The sequence below is a fragment of the Cydia strobilella genome, chromosome 5 (genome assembly GCF_947568885.1).
Source record: "Cydia strobilella chromosome 5, ilCydStro3.1, whole genome shotgun sequence".
Classification (NCBI taxonomy): Eukaryota; Metazoa; Arthropoda; class Insecta; order Lepidoptera; family Tortricidae; genus Cydia; species Cydia strobilella.
In genome coordinates this window covers 11,444,072-11,462,463 of record NC_086045.1, presented here as the reverse complement: position 1 = coordinate 11,462,463, position 18,392 = coordinate 11,444,072, and the positions used below count along the sequence as shown (strand labels likewise).

The window sequence follows — 18,392 nt, the reverse complement described above, 5'->3', positions numbered from 1 at the left end:
GGGCACGCATTGCCAGAAATCCCGCTAGGAAACAAAAAGTTATGGCCCTCCAGATGGGTTTGAGCAAAAACACGGTGAAAAGAGTGCTTAATCAAGACCTGAGACTTCATGCTTATAAACGAAAAACTGGCCATCTTCTCAATGGTCGGCTTAAAGCTTTAAGGCTTAAAAGATCTAAAGCTTTATTGAAGAAGTACGCTAAAAATAAGCACCGTTGTATACTGTTTTCGGACGAGAAAATTTTTGACATAGAAGAAAACTGTAATAAACAAAATGATAGTGTACGCTCGCAATAGTAAAGAAGCGTCTAATAGCATTCCCCGTATTCAAAGAGGTCATCACCCTTCATCTGTGATGGTTTGGCTGGGAGTTTCTTATGCGGGCGTCACTAGTATGCATTTTTGTGAGAAAGGAGTAAAAACTAGTGCCAAAGTGTACCAAGACACGGTGTTGACTAATATTGCGAACGATACAATACGATGTTTCTAAACCAGCATTGGGTTTTCCAGCAGGACTCTGCTCCAGCCCATAAGGCAAAGTCTACACAAGCCTGGCTCGCCTCCAATAAAATCGACTTTATACGGCATGAAGATTGGCCCTCCTCTAGCCCAGATCTTAATCCTTTAGACTATTAAATATGGCAGTATTTAGAGGAAAAGGTGTGCTCAAAACCTCATGCAAATCTAGACTCGCTGAAAAAATCTCTTGCTACGGCAGTGGCCAATATCGACATGAAAGTGGTGCGTGAATCCATTGACGACTGGCCACGAAGACTTCAAGCCTGTGTAGATAATTATGGCGGTCATTTTGAATAAATGTTATACATTTAGATTCTCTAGTTTATAAGCTTTCAAACGCTGTACAAATTATACGGAATAAACTTAAACTTTTGATTTTATTTGATACTATGTATATGACAGAACTTATGAGCCGACTAGGTAATATAAAGAAAAAATACTTTCTAATTAGCATTAACAATAGGGTTTCGTAGTATGCTAATCATATAGTGACCTTGACTTGAGTGTATTTTCTTACGCAAAATTTTCAAAATCTTTCATATTTTAATTGAGTGAGTGGCGAAACTTACCATTTTGAGCTGTACGATTTCATTGTTTTGCAACGATTCGTTAATTGTCTTCGAGTTGTCGTTTTTCATGTGTAGCTCTGCAAAAACAAAGAATATATCAAGAATCCTTAGCTCAGTCATTAAATAGACACGTGGAACATAAAACACATTTGAGAAACTGCAAAAAACGGTCCCTGCAATAAAATTACTCAGAAGTGAAGTGAAGTGATAGCTTCAAACTGACAGTATACAGAAAATAAATAAAAAAAACCGTTCAGACAAATCGCTGACCAAACGGATGGTAGGGTCGGCATATTTCTATACATATAACCTCGCGTCACGTACGCACGTTTATAATGTGCGACATGAGGCCTCTGCCTCTGCCTGGACTCACCGGCGCCGGTGTTGGTGTCGGTGTCGGTGTCGGTGTCGGCGTGAGTGTCGGCGGCCGCGTCGGGCCGGTTGTGGTCGTGCGCGCTCTGCCGCTTCTTGCGCACCGCCTGCACCTTGCTGCCGGCTTCTCTCTCCACCAGTGCCGAGAGCTTAGCCTGCCGGGGAAATATATGGAAATAAATGACAGAGGTAACTAAATATACCGATTTTTTTTTTAAGAAGGCGTTTTTTTCAGTGCGTTTTTAATGAACTGAAAGCGTATGAGTAACTGTATCTTGACTCAAGATCCACTTTTCGAACCATTCCCTAGGCTCACGGTAAATTGTGAGATCTTTCGCTTGCTCGGGTATACAACTTTGCCCCCTTGTAAAACACATAACTTTCTTATGATATAGGAGGCAAACGAGCAGACTAATCGCCTGATGGTAAGCGATTACCGTCGCCCATGGACACCCGCAACACCAGAGGGGGTTTTAACAAATAATGTAATACAATAAACATAAATAATAAACTTGAACGACTGAATGTCCACGCGCACCTCGAGAGCACCCTTCTCCTCCTGCAGCCGACACAGCTGGTTGTCTCGCTCGCGCAGGTATTCGCCGCACGTCTCGCACTCCTCGTCGAGCTCCCTGCACCGTTCCTTGTACTCTTCCAGCTCACGCTTGCATGTCACCAACTCTAGCTTGGTTGCTTCCAGCTCCCTATAAATAAAATTAAAAAGGCTAAAAAGTTATGAATTAAAGGGAATGAAGATTTCGGACAAATTCTCAAAAGGGCAGTTATATCTGCAGGGCACAATGACGTTTTCCTTAATTTCTAAGCAATAGGGCAGTTATATATCATGTCATGGTGTAAAAAGGATAATATGTTAACGCTATGACTATAGAAATCTTATACTATACAACAATACTTAAATGCCAATATGGATGCACCATAATATCCATAATAGACGGGAATAACTCTTTTATCTACACACACATCAATCATATCATAAACCCTCCATAATGCGTTAAAACCCGCAAATAACGGCCAGCATGAAGATACTGTTTTGTAGGAACTTGGAACAAAGGCCCTAGCTGGGTATTGGATCTGCCCTATTTAGACTTGTTTTTTTTTATAGTTTACTCACAACTAGTACACGTAACACAGGTAGGTATATTGTTGCCGAGGTATGGAAAGAAAGGCATTTTCTGACGAGGTACCTGGGCTGGCAGAAGGTCCGAGAAAATGCCTGTTTCCACCGAGATATACATAGTGCTTTTCTCAAACATGTAAGGAAATACTGAAATATATAATATATTTGGCGAATATGGCATACGTTATGTACACGTTCGCTCCGTGTAGTTGCGCGTTGCGCGCACCGCGCCCCCGGGCCCCGGCAGCGCCCGGCGCGCAGCGGACAGAAATGGAATTTTCACTTCTCATGCTCGTAAAGTTCGCATCGCAAGTTCGCAGCATAAAGATAAATTATTTTTCTCAAATGGACGGCAAAGTCGACGTTGCCGGTTAAAAAGTAGGTCGCGAAGTGCGTAGTTTATGGTCAGTCAAAAAATTAAAAAGTTAAAAACATTGCAGTCTCGATTTCGGGACTGCAATGTTGCATACAAATTCCATTACTTGTCGAGTTCCAAACTTTTTAAAAGTTGAAGTGGCCATATCAAATGAAGGCAGAGGTCCATTAAACAGCCAAGCAGATGATCAGTACTTATTATTATAATGTTGGTACCAGTGTTGGCCGAAACGTTAATGCAATTAACCATTAACCAGTACAAATTGAACCGTAAACTGGAACCGTCCGTTACGGTGTACGGTTCAATTTGTACTGGTTAATGGTTAATTGCAATTAACGTTCGGCCAACACTGGTTGGTACCGCGACTATTTAGGTGTCTCAAATAGGTTGGCGTATTTTCAGCAGAAAAATACACTTCTATTTTCAATTAAAAAAATAAAAATGCGTCAAAGCTAATCTTTTTACTTTTTTCTGTGAAAATGTATACATAAGAACGTTGCTTCTGTAAAATATTTCTACTATATTTGTATTTATTGCGCCATTTTTGAGAAAAGCACTATATACGACTCGGCTGGAAGGCTACTTGCTGGCTTCGGATTCAATTAAACGGACTCCCAAGGTCGTCCGTTTAAAACGAAACCTCAGCCAGCAAGTAGCTACTTCCGAGCCTCGACAATAATGTACTATTGTTAGAAGTAATAATTTTTATCTCAAAACTCTATTCTCTTAGAAACTAGCTATCGCTCCATTTTCGTGTAAAATGAGCGATCAAGCATCGCTCAAACAATCAGTGTATTGAGCGAGCGATATTTCAGAGACGCTACCTGCTATTACATGCGGTTCCTGAACTTGTAAGTTATAGAGAGCTTGTGAGTAGATAAAACTAGGAATTAAAACACTCGTGTAAATGAAACTCACGAAGTGAGTTCCATAATAGTAGGCATCCCGCATCACACGAGAAACCCACCAGCCAAGTATTTGAATGCCTTTCATTATGTAACAGTCACATAAACTAGTATAAGGTGTTCGTCTATAAGGCTGGCTATGACGGACAGGACAAGTACTGACTGCAAGTTGGCCTTGTTGGCGGCGGCGCGCTCGACGGCCTTGTGTGTCTTGGCGATGGCGGCCTTCAGCTCGCTGTTCTTGAAGCGCAGCTCGTCCACGGCTCGCTGCAGCACCTTGTTCTTTTCCACTTCGCGATCGAACGACATTCGGTCCACCACCACCGAGTGCAGGTTCGCCCAATCTGTACAATCGAGTGATTGGATTTTAAACATGACTATATTTACTACAGATAAATTATTGTTCTAATTCTAAAGCACCCAAGAAATTAGTTTTAGGAAAATATGTACACGGAAATGTTTGAAAAACTTTTTACGCTTTCATTGTGCGGTAATTGTTATTAAAAGTTGACGTTTGACAATTCAGTTACCTAATGGCGCTGTACATCTATCAAAATCGGGGCACGATTATTTCTAATGGTGCCCCGACACTAGTTGCTATATGACAGCCAGCTGAAGCACCATTAGATACACATCTCTTATACAATCAATAAATCTTTGCTTGTAATAGTAAATAACCGAACCAGTTAGGATTAGGAACCTATAAAAGTGTACCTTCATCCGTGTTGACTGAAGCGTTTGAGAAACTGCGTTGCGCGTCCTTTTGACCGCGGACGATACTCGCGTTTTGTAGCTTGTCGTTCAGCTTGGCGATTTGTTGCTGCAAACAATTATTATATAATGGAAATTACGCCCTCATTTTAAAACGACATTCTGAAATAACAAGGAAGGAATGGATAGATTCGCACGCTTCTGGTAAGCTGCGGTAGCTCAGTTGGTTAAGAGCCTTTATACCGGTGTTCCTAAAGGTCGTAAGTTCGAATATTGCCCGGAGAGGTGATTTTTTTTAACTTCTATAAAAATTTGCAGTGTTATTGATAGTTGTATTTGGAATAATACTACTTGGGACCTTACGTTAGCTAATATATACTGCCCTCCTAAGCCAAATAGCGCTATCTCAATAACAAACGATTTTGAAAATGGAATTATCAGCTATATAAAAGTATAAGCTGGTAATGAATTTCTTTTGAGATAGCGCTATTTGGCTTCGTAGGGCAGTATATTAGAGTTCTTTTCTTTTCTTGATGGACTTGAGGGCGGTGTTGCCCGTAGCCAATGTCACGTAAACGGGTAGGAACAAAATAAATGCTCTTAGAGCACGACGCTGTTCGGTGGTTGTTGTAGTTGTCTCGTAAAACCGATAGCTGGATTTTACGAGAAGCGCGTGGACTACCGGCGTTGACTCCAAAATGGTGGTTAAACACGCTTTGAGATTAATTCTCCATTCACTGCACACTACCACATTAGATTATTGTATAATAAAGCTATCGATATTACACTTTAAACAATATTAATGAGCAAAAAACAAAGGAATTAATCACGAGGCTACTATCAAGATGGCGTTCGAACCGGAAGTCGTATATTAGAGTTAATATTTCCTATTTGATTAACCTGTAAATCTTTATTCTTGGCGCTTAGCTGCGTGCACTGTTCGTCCCTTTCTCGCAGGTACTCGGCGCAGATCTCGCACTCTTCGTCCACTTCACGGTACCTCTCTCTTAGCTCTTCTAACTCTTGCTGGCAGAGCTGGAGACGGTCATTCAGCAATGCTACTTCACTGTAGAGACATGCAGTATTATAACGGAAAAACCAATGTAGTTTCTCGTATTTTTTAAATTAAACTATCGGCCCGCCCCGGCTTCGCACGGGTTACACAAAACCTTAACAAATTATACACTTAAACCATCCTCAAGAATCACCCTATTGATAGGTGTGTAAATCCGTTGAGTAGTTCTTGAGTTTATCGCGAACATACAGACATATACATACGCTGCGGGGGACTTGGGTTTATAAGGTGTAGTGATAACAGAACGTAGGTATTATGTATCTTAAACTGATTGTTTAGAAGTCAGATGAACAGAACCGCGTCGGAGGAGTGGGGGGTCGACAAAAGGCGGACTTAATGCTATGAGGCATTCTCTACCAGTCAACCTTCGGGCAAAGCAGAGAACCAAACCTGACTTCCTGATTTAACCAAAATCTGACTTCGAATATTTTAGCCATTGCATAAATGATATTTTTGATGAAACATAAGCTGCAATCATAGCAAAACTTATACATATAAATATAGAAACTAGTTATAAAGAAAGAAGAAAAAGAAAAACTGAATGAAAACTGCGTTCTTAAATTTGTGGAGCTTATTATTTGAAAACAATTAAAAACATTTAAATTAGTGATTAAATGTGTACAACTTGGTCAACTCTAGAACACCTCCCTGGTTAATACTGTCCGATAGGGTGGACAATATTAGCCAAATTCCATTTTTTTCTTTTGGATGCTAGTAGTAGTGTAAGACAAAGATAGTATCTCTGTCTATGTTTGAAATGAGACAGTCCTTTGACAAACTATAGTTGTTATTAAAACATAGTTAAAACAGTGCATTAACGTATTTGTGTGATTCATTTCTTACCTGTCATGATCGCCGCCGTTGGTCTTGAGATCATTCAGCGGTTTCATGGGTTCTGAAAAGTTATATTGGTAACTGAACAGAACTGAATGGAATAGTTAATAAAATAATATAATTAATAAGCTAGCGTAATTGCCGAGATTATACTGACAAATTGGAAGAGTAAATTGACAGCAGTTTGAAAATAGCTATTTATGCAGCAGGTGCGTAAAGATGAATTCCGACGAGTGGAATTTTATTCACGAGCGAGCAAAGCGAGCGAGTGTATAAAGGAATACGAGTATCACACAATGTTTTACTATGCGTTGTGCGAGTAAATAAAAAAACATCATGGCAAATAAGTTGAATTATTAAAAAATTGAAAACAAAAAGCACTAGTGTGTGAAAGTAGTACTTTCCGCATGATATGGCTCCGTAGAAAACGCACTTTTCGAGCACATGCATTGTAAACTGTTTTTTCGATACAGGCATACTTAAGTATAAATATGATTAAGAATGTATGGAACTATATACACAAAAGTAAGATAAAGTCATAAAAAGTATAAGTTAATGCACTTATGTTGGTTAGGCATGAAATATTAGCATAAACGACCGTAAGTATATTTTGATTGGCTTGAATAAATAAAATAAAAAAACAATTTTCGTCGTAGCTTCAAGAATTTCAAGACAAAAAACTTAATATATTTAATTCAACGTGATAACTTCACGCGATCTTGTAATACCTTTTTGGTATGGAACCCTAAAAAGGGTCTCGACATACCCACGCAAAAGTTCCTAATTATGTAATGACATATTGTATTATATTAATAAAGGCTAATAAAAAAACCTTGTGTATCAATGTGCGTGCTGCGGTGCATGTCGTGCAGGCTCTGTCGGCGCCGGCGCCGCTCCTGCGCGCTGGACGGCCGCGGTAACTCTTCGCTCTGAAATATGCAACGTTTCCGTTGGATATGACTGTTGATGTGTAGTGTACACTTATGTAGTGTCCATGTAGTCAGCAGCAGAGATAAGTGACCCCTCCCCCACATAGAAATTTGTTTGCAGGGACACACACACACACACACACACACACGGTGGCAGTTGGACTGAAACTAGACCGAATCTCAGTTCAATTGGCAACACTATAAGTACTATAACGAAACGTTCGGAATGCCGGTGTGTTGAGCAATATGACAACACGACTGGCAGGGTGACCAAAATGCAAATTGTAGAGACAACATGTTGTGCGCACATGGACAAAGATCGAGAATAGTCGATATCCTCTTATATAAAATATGTGTTATGATTCTTAGATGTAGCTTTGCTTCGTATTAGTAATATTATTGCTACTTACCTCGTCTTGTCGAGATTGGGAGCTGTCAGATCTGCAAACAAGTGTTTATCTTAGTATTTTGTTCATATCACTTGGAAAAACCGGTCAAGTGCGAGTCGGGCTCGCGCACGAAGGATTCCGTACCATTGCGCAAAAAACGGCAAAAAAATCACGTTTGTTGTATGGGAGCCACACTTAAATATTTATTTTATTCTGTTTTTGGTATTTGTTGTTATAGCGGCAACAAAAATACATCATCTGTGAAAATTTCAACTGTCTAGCTATCACGATTCATGAGATACAGCCTGGTGACAGACGGACAGACAGACAGACGGACGGACAGCGGAGTCTTAGTAATAGAGTCCCGTTTTTACCCTTTGGGTACGGAACCCTGGGACCCTAAAAAAACCTCTTACCTCTTATTTCTGGCAGGAGTGCTGCGGTTGGAATGGTCATCTTCATGCATAAACATGTCGTCGGGCTTCTCCTGCGTACTGAAATAGGCTTCCATTTTCTTGTGGTCTGAAACATTACAGCAAAAGGTCAGTTATAAAACATAAACCATATTGAACTAGACGCGGCTAATGCTCGGACTTAGGGCCGGTTCCACCAAACTGTCTGTCACCGTTAAAGCGTTTGCTAAATTTTATTGCATGGAAAGTTTCATCGCAGGGAGACGTCGATCAGTCTGTCAAGTGCGGATGGTGCAACTGGCACTTAGCGAGTCCTTTTTTAGTGGTTAAATTCCACACACTTAACTTTCGTTAATCAAGTTAAATTCGATGACGTGCCAAATGGATTCGATACAAGTGCGTGAGTGTGTAATGATATCGACAAGTGTCCGAGATACAACTATGTCCGGGAGTAGTATTCGAGGTATAGCTATGCGTATGTTAAATACAGGGTGTAAATTTAGTCACCTGCAATAATTTACGGGGTGAATATGTCATACTGAGCAACTTTTACTAAGAGACCAACCCCGAAATCGTAAAAAAAAATTTAGCCCTATACAACATCAGCCAGCCAAATCGTTTGGGTAATTTTTAGGGTTCCGTACCCAAAGGGTAAAAACGGGACCCTATTACTAAGACTCCGCTGTCCGTCTGTCTGTCACCAGGCTATATCTCATGAACCGTGATAGCTAGACAGTTGAAATTTTCACAGATGATCTTATTGTATTTCTGTTGCCGCTATAACAACAAATACTAAAAAGTACGAACTCTCGGTGCGCGAGTCCGACTCGCACTTGGCCGGTATTTTTTCGCGATTTCGGGGTTGGTCCCACCCACGGGGCTTGGGAGTCCTACTCACCTGGTTCCTTGTCATCTCCGAGGACCCGCTTGGAGTCGAGCAGGCTCTGGCGGCGGCGGCGCGCGTCGCCGGTGCCGCCCAGCGAGCCGCGCGCCCGCGCCGACTCCACGTAGCTCTGCAACTCGTGAACTCGTCGCTACAGGTTAAATATTCAACACTTTATTATTATTACCAAAGATACATATAGTAAAGGCTTGGAACAAATTACCCTCAGAAGTTGTGAACTCAATTTAAAAATAGACTAGACAAGCTATGCTAACTGTGCTAAGTGAACAATGATTTAGACGTACCAGCATCAGCTGCCTGTCTAAAATGAAATAATAATAATAACTCCGTAATAGATGGATAGTGGAAAAATGTGCCTCGAAAATCTAGAAAATTTGATTCTCGATCAGATGGCGCCACTACCTTTGGCCTGCTCTCGTAGAGATGTCGTTGACCGTGTCGTTTGTTATTTAACAATTCTAACACATATCAGTGAAAGAACATGGGTAAAATGCAAATATTGCAAATAAATAAAAATCATTTATCCATATATAAATACATTTTTTAATATTTTTATTTCTAGTTTTAATCGTGTGTCGATAGATGGCAGTGATTTTACTGTGATGCTACAAAATTTACTATGACAGTACCTACCGCTCTATCCTATTATACCCTCTTTGTCACTGAGAAGATTCCGGGAAATAGACAATACTAATGAAAACTGGGTATTTTTATAGTTATTTGTTTAACAAGGGGGCAAAGTTGTTGTTTAACCTCTCGTGCTAATATTAATACCCGAGCTAGCGAAATATTTTGCTTCCGGAATCTTGACCGTTGCGAGGGTTTTAAAGCACGAAGGATAAACAAATTTTGCCACCAAGCGAAACACAAAATTTTTCACCACACCAACACAAGGAAAATCCTAAATAAATATCAAACAAAATCAAAGCAAATCAATTCAAAATGAATGTTATTAAATATTAATCATTCATAATCATCATTTAAAAGTCAATTCTACCAGTCAACATAAGAAAACAACTCAAAATTTGCATTTAATTACTTTGCCTCACATGTGGATAAAATGAAACTTTCTCATCAGTTTTTGAACAATCAAGAGAGCCTTTGCCAGCTGGTGTGGTGAATAGTTATTTGTGCACCAAGAGAGGAAAGTTGTTTTTTCTTGCGAGTGTTTGTCTCGCTACGCTCAAGATTCTAACTTAGAATCACTCGCTTCGCTCGTGATTCAATTGTAGAATCTTTTGCTTTCTCGGAACTCAAAAACACGAGATGTAAAATAACTTTGCTCTCGTGTTGCACATATAATTTTTCACCTTAGTAGTGAGAACATATTAAAGGTTAAAATGTATTTCGAATTACACAGAATAATACAGAGAAAAAAAAAAAGAATTTGTAATAGAAGTATGAAGTGGCAGTTCATGACCTTCACTAAATTAAAAAGCTACTTTGTTTCGCTCCCTGGAGTGAGGAAAATCGCACTTTCCTCACTCCAGGGAGTGACGAAAGTAGGCTTGTGCGAGCTGCTGAGGTGAAAAATAGTATTTATACCTAGTGTAAATGATATACTACGCTACGACACACACATTATACTACGACATAGCCTAAACGGAATAGAACTTATTAATATAATTACATTTTTCAACAGATGTGCATCAAGTTTAAAAACCCATCCCATTCATATCTAAACGTCTTCCAGCGAGAAGTCCGCTCGATATGAAGGATTCAGAAAACCATTTGAGTGTTTTTTCGTTTTTTAGGGTTCCGTACCTCAAAAGGAAAAAACGGAACCCTTATAAGTAGGATCACTCGTGCGTCTGTCTGTCCGTTCGTCTGTCACACAGCCTATTTTCTCCGAAACCACTGGACTGATTAAGTTGACATTTGGTACACTTATGTAAGTTTGTGACCCGAAGACGGACATGTAACTAAAACAAATGAATTTTAAACATGGGGGCCACTTTTGGGGGATAAATGAGAAAAATTAAAAATAAAGTTTTCCAAACTATAGTCTGTATCTATAGGTAGTTAATAAGTGTAAACAATGTGTTTTTACATTTTCGGGTACTTGAAACATTTATCAATTAACCAACCAAATAGAAAACTGCCTGGAACTGTTCCTCATCTTTCTGACTTTAACCTATTTCATTTAATCGTGTAATATTTTCATCTACCTTCAAATGGCTAAATATTCTATCTCGTTTTAGGTTCTTTACTAGGGCGAAATAATAGCGCATATTACAAAACTAAATTACTATTGATTAATCAAATTATTCCGATATATTCCTATTAATAAAATAGCACGAATATAGCAGCTTTATTAGTTGTTACGTTGAGTAAGTAATATATCGTAGTAAAACTTCTGTAAGTTTTGGCATTTCGAGTTAAATTAATTAACTTTAAGAATTTTCTTGCCCAATAAAATACCTAATTGTGGTTTGTTTACATTCTTTTAAATACCTAAAGATACAGACTATATATTGTGTTACATAAAAGAGCTCCGTGTGAGAATTTCAAATATATTTTTATTGTAATTTTAAAACAAAAACTTTAGAAGTTATTTAAGAAAATAGCCAAAAAATGACCATTTCCCCTTTATCTCCGAAACTACTGTGAAAATTTTTGAAAATAAATAAATATGTATACAAAATAGTTCTTTATTCAAATTAATTTACCTCTAAAGATTCCTTCGCCTCTCTTAAATCTTGAATTTCTTGTTGGCACTTGTTCTTGTCTTCAGTGAGCGATTCTAGTTCTTTTTGCAGAGTTTCACATTGCTGGGACAACTCCTTTAACTCTTTGTCTTTTACATTAGTGGAAGAACTGCTAGTTTCCTTTTCTTCTTTGAGTCTGGAAAAGTGTAAGCATAATGATTATTTCAGTGTCACTGATATGGTTAGGATCATAATTATTATAAAATCTGACTGTTATATATAAGTAACTAATAGTTACCTGCTAATAATCTTGCACTGTATCTCAGCGGTCTTTTCATGCGTCTTCATATTCAACTTCAATCGAGAGCAGAGTTCAGTGGCCTCCTCAAACTGTTTTTTCAACACGGAATTTTGTTCCACCAGCGACTTTGCTTCCATTTTCAAACCCTCGATTACGCTCATGCTTTCTTTCATAGACTGATTCAGAGTTAGTATTTCGGCAGTTAATTTATCCAGTTCGGTTTTGTTATTTTTTATAGTGTCGTCGGCTTTAGCTAGTTGTAAAGCGTTCTGTTCGCTTTCATTTGTGATTAAGTCATTAACGGATTTTAGGTTCTTGTTTTCATGTAGCAAGTTGTTTATATATTCCATAAGCTCTGCGATTTTAGCTTTAATTTCAGAATCGTTACTATTTTGTTCGGTTTTCTGGAGCTGCAAATTCTGTAGTAAACTGTCTTTTTCATTCACATTAGTCTTTAAAATATCTAATTCTTGTGTTAAGATTTCTACAGTTTTTGCATTGGCGTCATTTTCCTCCACTTTTCTTTTGTAAACTGCATCAAGTTGCTCATGTAATGATTTCAGAGTTTCTAAGTCTCCGTTTTTAATCAGTAATTCATTTGTAGCATTTTTGCAGAGCTCACGTAATTGCTCAACTTGCGACTTTAAAGATTCTATTTCTTGGTCGTTTTCTTCTAACGTAGTCTTATATTTTGTAACTTCTACAGCAAGGTTGTGTTTTTCTTGCAAAGCTATGTCTCTTTGATTCGATTGATCTATAATCTTTTCAATCAAAATTGATATTTTTCTATCTACTGCCCAATTTTCGTCAATGTCTTTCTGTGTCAAAATGTTACGCTCAATTACTTTCTGGCAGCTATTACTAATTAACTTAGCTAGATCGTGTTCTCTTTGAACTATATCTAGAGTAACTGCACTAGTGATTTCGTGAACTTTTTCCTTCTGCGCTTTGAGCAGATTATACCCTTTCTCCTTTTCACTTAGCTGACATTTCATCTGATTAAGATTATCAGTAACACTACTAAATTCTGTGTTTAGAAGCTCCATGTGTTCCTGTAGCTCCGAGTACCGGTTCATTATGTCTAACAAGTCATTTTTATGTTTGTTAACTACTTTGTCTATAAGGTTCTCAAATACATTTACACTGGATATATCGAAGTCTTTATCCATGATACTCAAGATATTGTTTTTGAACAGTGTAACTAATACTGTATTTTTGTCCGCATCACAACTAGATATTTCTTCATTCATAGAATGTACATTATCCCTTATTTGTTGTAACGTATGAGCTATGCTAACAAGGCGATTGTCTTTTTCTTTTATTTCCTCATTAACTTTACAATACTCAAAGGTCACTTGATTAATCTTTTCATATAACTGATTTCTAGATTCTTCAAAATCTTTTAATTTGTTGACAAGGTTTTCCACTTCGTTCCCATGTCTTGCAACAAGGTTATCATAAAACATTTTCATTATATCGATTATTTTTATTTCCTCAGTACAGTGGTTTTCGGCACCGGTTTTCTCTATGTAATAATTAAAGCAATCTGCTTTATCCAGAGCATAAAAGTCAACAGACCGTTCTTCAGGTATTTCAGATGCTAATTTGAATTTATTTGGCTTTGGACTAACTCCGTGTAATTCTTTCGAAAATGAGAAGACGTTAGATTCTCCCATACTCTCGTCGAGCTCCATGTCATGAGTCATGGATAATTCGCCACGTTCGAGGTGGCTTTTAATGGTAGCTACGTCCTCTGAAATAGTTCTACAATCTTCTCTCCCAGCCATAAGTTCATTTTGAAGCGTAGACAACTTATTGCAACGCGAAGAACTCTCAGAATCACTGCGACTCCTATTTAGCACTGATTTAGGTGCCGATGCACTACCAGGAGCGTTGGTATTTTGAGCACATCGTATACACGCCACGGTGTTACCTTTGATCACTTCTTCTAGGTCAGCACATTTAACACTTAGCGCTGTATTCTTCTTATTTAAACTCTCAACTTCTTTTCTTAGATCGTCAGATTCGTCAATACCCTCCATTACTTGCGTTGAAAGAAGATCATTTTCCTCTTGCAGCTTAACACATTCTCCAATTTTAGACGAAAGCTTATTTGTCAACTGATCTATCAAGATTAATTGTTTATTATTGTCCTTTTCCAATGCACTGATTTTTAAAGCTAATCGATCATTTGCTAAAATGTCTTCATTAAGATTGTTATATCTTTTTTCTAAATCTGATTTTTGTAGCTTAACTTCAAGCAATTCTTGTGTCAATTTTTCTATATCTTCAGTCGTCTTTTCGTGGTTCGGCTTAATGTTGCCATTCTTACAATACTCGCACAAGTTACTGTTTGAATGATTATTGACAAGTATTTCTTGTGTAACATCATGTAAAGCACTGTAAAGTTTCATTGGACTGTTTTGAGCATCCATTTTATGAATAACAGGTTTCACATTATTTGAAAGTTTTTCGATTTTTTCATGCAGTGACAAATTTTCTGCTTTTAATGCGGTTAACTTTTCTGTCAGTTTATCATTTTCAACCGAAAGAATTTGTAATTGCGTGTGTAATATATTAGGGTCTATAGTTTCAATGACGTCAGTATTAATTTCGGTTTCAAAATATACTTGCATTCCGTCTAAACAGGTCTGGTCCTGGACCAGTAATGTGTTGTCGACAGATGCTAACGTCACATTAGTGTCAAGCATCAAAAGATCTCCGTCTAAAGTAGATTCATCTTTGAAAGCAGAGCTATTTCTGTCTAAAACTTCCGGCAGAGAGAATCTTTTTATATTAGCTTCCAGCCTATTTTCCAGAGCAGTATTTTTCAATATTGAGCTTAGTTCCTGCAATGATTTTTTAAACTCGGGCAAGTCTCTCTGGCACACATTATAGATTCGATTATTGTGATGCTGCAAAACTTTGACTTGAGACTTAAGCAGTTTGTTTTCAGCATATGTTGTAGCAGTTAAGGTCGATAAATTTGTTTTGTGACTAGAAATTTTCTTTTGCAACTCATGTGCAGGCTCCATTAGTAACTTAAGTTCTTTGCGAGTTTCTTCTTGTTCTTTTAATAAGTTAACATTGACACCCTGAAGATAATCTATTGTAGCCTTTAATTCCAAGTTTTCGTCCAAGGTTATGTTCTTTTCCGTTAACAATTTATCACAGTCGCAGATATCAGTTTGTGTTTCAGCACTTGTAGTTCTAAAGTTGGTGGAACTTGAAACTGAATTCAGCTCAGTTTCACTTGGCTGGATAGCGTCTATGATTCTGTTACAGCATAAAGTCAACAGGCTTTGTGGTGAGTGATTAGCTGGCCCAACTAATAAATTACTTAGAGATCGACGAATTGTCTGTTTCTGATCCCCTTCTAGGTCACTAAAATCTGCCCCAACAGTAAAGGGCTCATTACTTTTTATCGATAGAGATCTTTTCGCCGAGTTTTGTGATTGTGGCTCAAGTTCACTGTTGTTGAACTGTAATTCCAATAGTTGTTGCTTCATTGCGTCCTCTAATACGGAGAAATTATTCTTCCATTCTTCAATTTTCAATTCCAAATCTTCTATCATAAAGAGCTTTTCTCTTAAGTCTGTTTGAAGTTGTCTTAGTATTTCATCACTTTTCAGTAAGTCAGCGCTTGTTTTATTGTGATTTATTTTCATTTGTTCTAATTCAGCTGTTAAACAACTATTTTCGTTTTCTGTATAGGATAACTTACTTATTAGTTGTTGATTTTGTTCTTTCATTACTTCAAGTATTTCAATGGTTTCCTTGATTTCTTCAGTATTATTGGTTACGTTGTTAGATTTTGACACCACGTCATTCGTAGCCCTCTCCAAAATATTAATTATTTTACTGTAAACACTGCTATGAGTATTATTTTCAAATTGATATACGTCACTTTTGTTATCTATATTTCTTAACAAACTAGCAGCGGCCTCATGTATGTTATCTAAATGACAATCTTGATTACATATTGTTTCTTCAAGTTTTTTGGAAAGCTGCTGCAATTCTAAACACTTTTCATCTAACAGCTTCTCTTTCTCTGTAAAGTCACGTTTTAAGTTTGCAATTTCGTCTCTCTTAGTTTGTAAAATTTCATCGAATTCAGTTTTACTATTCTGAACTGTAGAATGAACGCTTTCTAGTTCACTTCTGGATACCACATCTACTTGTAAGGCTTTTTCTAACTGTAAACGCAAATTATTTTCTTCGTTTTTGATTGAAGTTATTAACTGTTCTTTTTCAATAATACCACGGTTTAAAATTTCATAACTTTCACTGGCTAGCTGCAGTTTTTCATTAAGATCAGAATTTTGTTTATTAAGTTCATGTAATTTATGTTTAATGTCTTCAAGTTCTGTGGTTAGTTCCGATGCTAGATGAGTTTGTTTTTCTCTTTCATCTTCAAGGTTGCTGTTATCACAAATTAAAGACTTCACTCGTGATCGGAGTTCCTCAATTTCTGCCTGCAGTTTATTGTAATTGTTCACCGTTGATTCTTTTTCAGATATAATTATGTTAGCGGCATTTGCGACCGAGTTTAATTGGCTGCAAAGCTCATCGAAAGTAGACGCGTTGTCAGGTAATAATTCCTGTTCATTCGTGTCTGCTATATGTGTCAACAAACGTAGCTGTACTTTCTTTACAGAGGATTTCCATTTGCTAAGATAATCCTTATATTCTACTTGCTCACTTCTAAGAGAATTTATAAGACTCTCCTTGGTTAAGATTTCGGTTTTCAATTCATGTATAAGATTGTCTTTACTGTGAACATTATGCTGTAGTTCTTGATATGTCTCGTTTTCTTTATCTAATACACTTATGTTGTTCTTAAATTCAGTTAAGTTTGTCATCAGTTTATCATGGTTTTCGTTAAGCTCTTGTATCTGTTGGGTATAATCTTCATTTTTTTTCTCTAATTCAATAACACGTTTATCTAATTCACAACTTCGTTTTTCAGAATTCAATAATTTATTAGAGAGGTCATCTGCATTCTTGGCTATGTCTGTGTTATCTTTCATCAATTTCTTTATTACATTCATGTTTTCCTGGATTTGTTCTTTAGTGTTATGTGAGACCTCAATGAGTCTGATAATCTCTTCTTCTTTTTCTTCAAGATGTTTTTTAAGTAAAACTGTATCAGACGAAGCATGCAGTAATTTATCAGACAGGTCATCGGCATTTTTGCCCAAGTTCTTATTTTCTTCTATTAATTTGTTTATTTGCACTTTTGAACTAGTTGCCTCCTCAGTGAGTCGTATAATCTCTTTCTCTTTTTCTTCAAGACGTTTTTTCAATAATTCATTATCAGATAAGGTATTCAGTAATCTTTCATGATTCTCATTGTGATCGCGTAACTGATTGGTATATTCAATATTTTCTTTCTCTAAATCCTTAATAAGTTTCTCTAATCCACAACTCTGTTTTTCAGCATTCAATAACTTATCAGAGAGTTCATCAGTATTTTTAACCAAGTCTTTGTTATCTTCCATTAGTTTGTTTATTATATTTATGTTTTCCTGTATTTGCTCTTTCGACGTATGTGCTTCTTCAATGAGCCTTATGATCTCTTTTTCTTTTTCTTCGAGTAGTTTTGTTAACAGCTTAGTATCAGAAGAACATGTTTCAGAAGTATGATTCGACTTTAATTGTTCAATCTCTTTGTTGCGTGACTCAAGCACATTTTTAAATGAATGTATAATATTTCTCATATTTTCATTATTAGCTATGAATTTTTCTTCATTGTCAATCATTTTTTCTAAAGAAATATCATTAGTATAGAAATCAACATTGTCCATTTTTTTGTCCATCAGTTTAGTTTGTAATTCTTTGATAACTATTTTATACGATTGGATATCAGTGTTAGCAGATTCTAAGTTTTGTTTTTGGCAATTTATGGTAGAATTTAAAGTATTTGTAGATGATTTTAGGAGACTATTCTCCTCTTCAGTATATTTTAAAAGGGCATTTGTTTTGTCAATTTGTTCACGTAATTGTGTGCAGATATTCTCGAGTGATTCAATTTTTAGTTTTTGTTGTAAAATATCAGTCTCTAAATTAACAATAACATCATTTTTCGAGTTGACATCGGTTCGCATTTCATCTACTAGCCGCTGCAGTTGACCTGAAGACTCGTTATTAGATGAATCTATACTGCTGTCATTGTCACTTACCAAAGATATGTCTTTGGACATGTCCATAAAATTACCCAAGTCTTTTTCAAATGTTCTAGACAGTGATTTACCTGAAACTGGAAGACAATTTTAAAAATTAAACGCCCATAGCCCAAGAGGCAACACAT

The 18,392-nt window shown here is 37.1% G+C and overlaps 1 protein-coding gene across 2 annotated transcripts in view; it reads right to left on the bottom strand.

Annotated features, from left to right (window-relative positions):
- Positions 1-18,392, bottom strand: part of LOC134741436 (centrosomal protein of 290 kDa-like) — a 37,813-nt gene that overhangs the window by 3,285 nt on the left and 16,136 nt on the right. For both annotated transcript variants that reach the window (XM_063674212.1, XM_063674213.1), the window contains 13 exons: positions 12,080-18,341; positions 11,803-11,977; positions 9,128-9,263; positions 8,233-8,338; positions 7,838-7,868; positions 7,331-7,427; positions 6,508-6,559; positions 5,490-5,655; positions 4,593-4,698; positions 4,042-4,222; positions 1,998-2,163; positions 1,461-1,614; positions 1,088-1,164 (listed from right to left, as the gene is read on the bottom strand). In XM_063674212.1, coding sequence (XP_063530282.1) covers positions 1,088-1,164; positions 1,461-1,614; positions 1,998-2,163; positions 4,042-4,222; positions 4,593-4,698; positions 5,490-5,655; positions 6,508-6,559; positions 7,331-7,427; positions 7,838-7,868; positions 8,233-8,338; positions 9,128-9,263; positions 11,803-11,977; positions 12,080-18,341 — 7,709 coding nt within the window. The remainder of the gene's footprint in view (positions 1-1,087; positions 1,165-1,460; positions 1,615-1,997; positions 2,164-4,041; positions 4,223-4,592; positions 4,699-5,489; positions 5,656-6,507; positions 6,560-7,330; positions 7,428-7,837; positions 7,869-8,232; positions 8,339-9,127; positions 9,264-11,802; positions 11,978-12,079; positions 18,342-18,392) is intronic.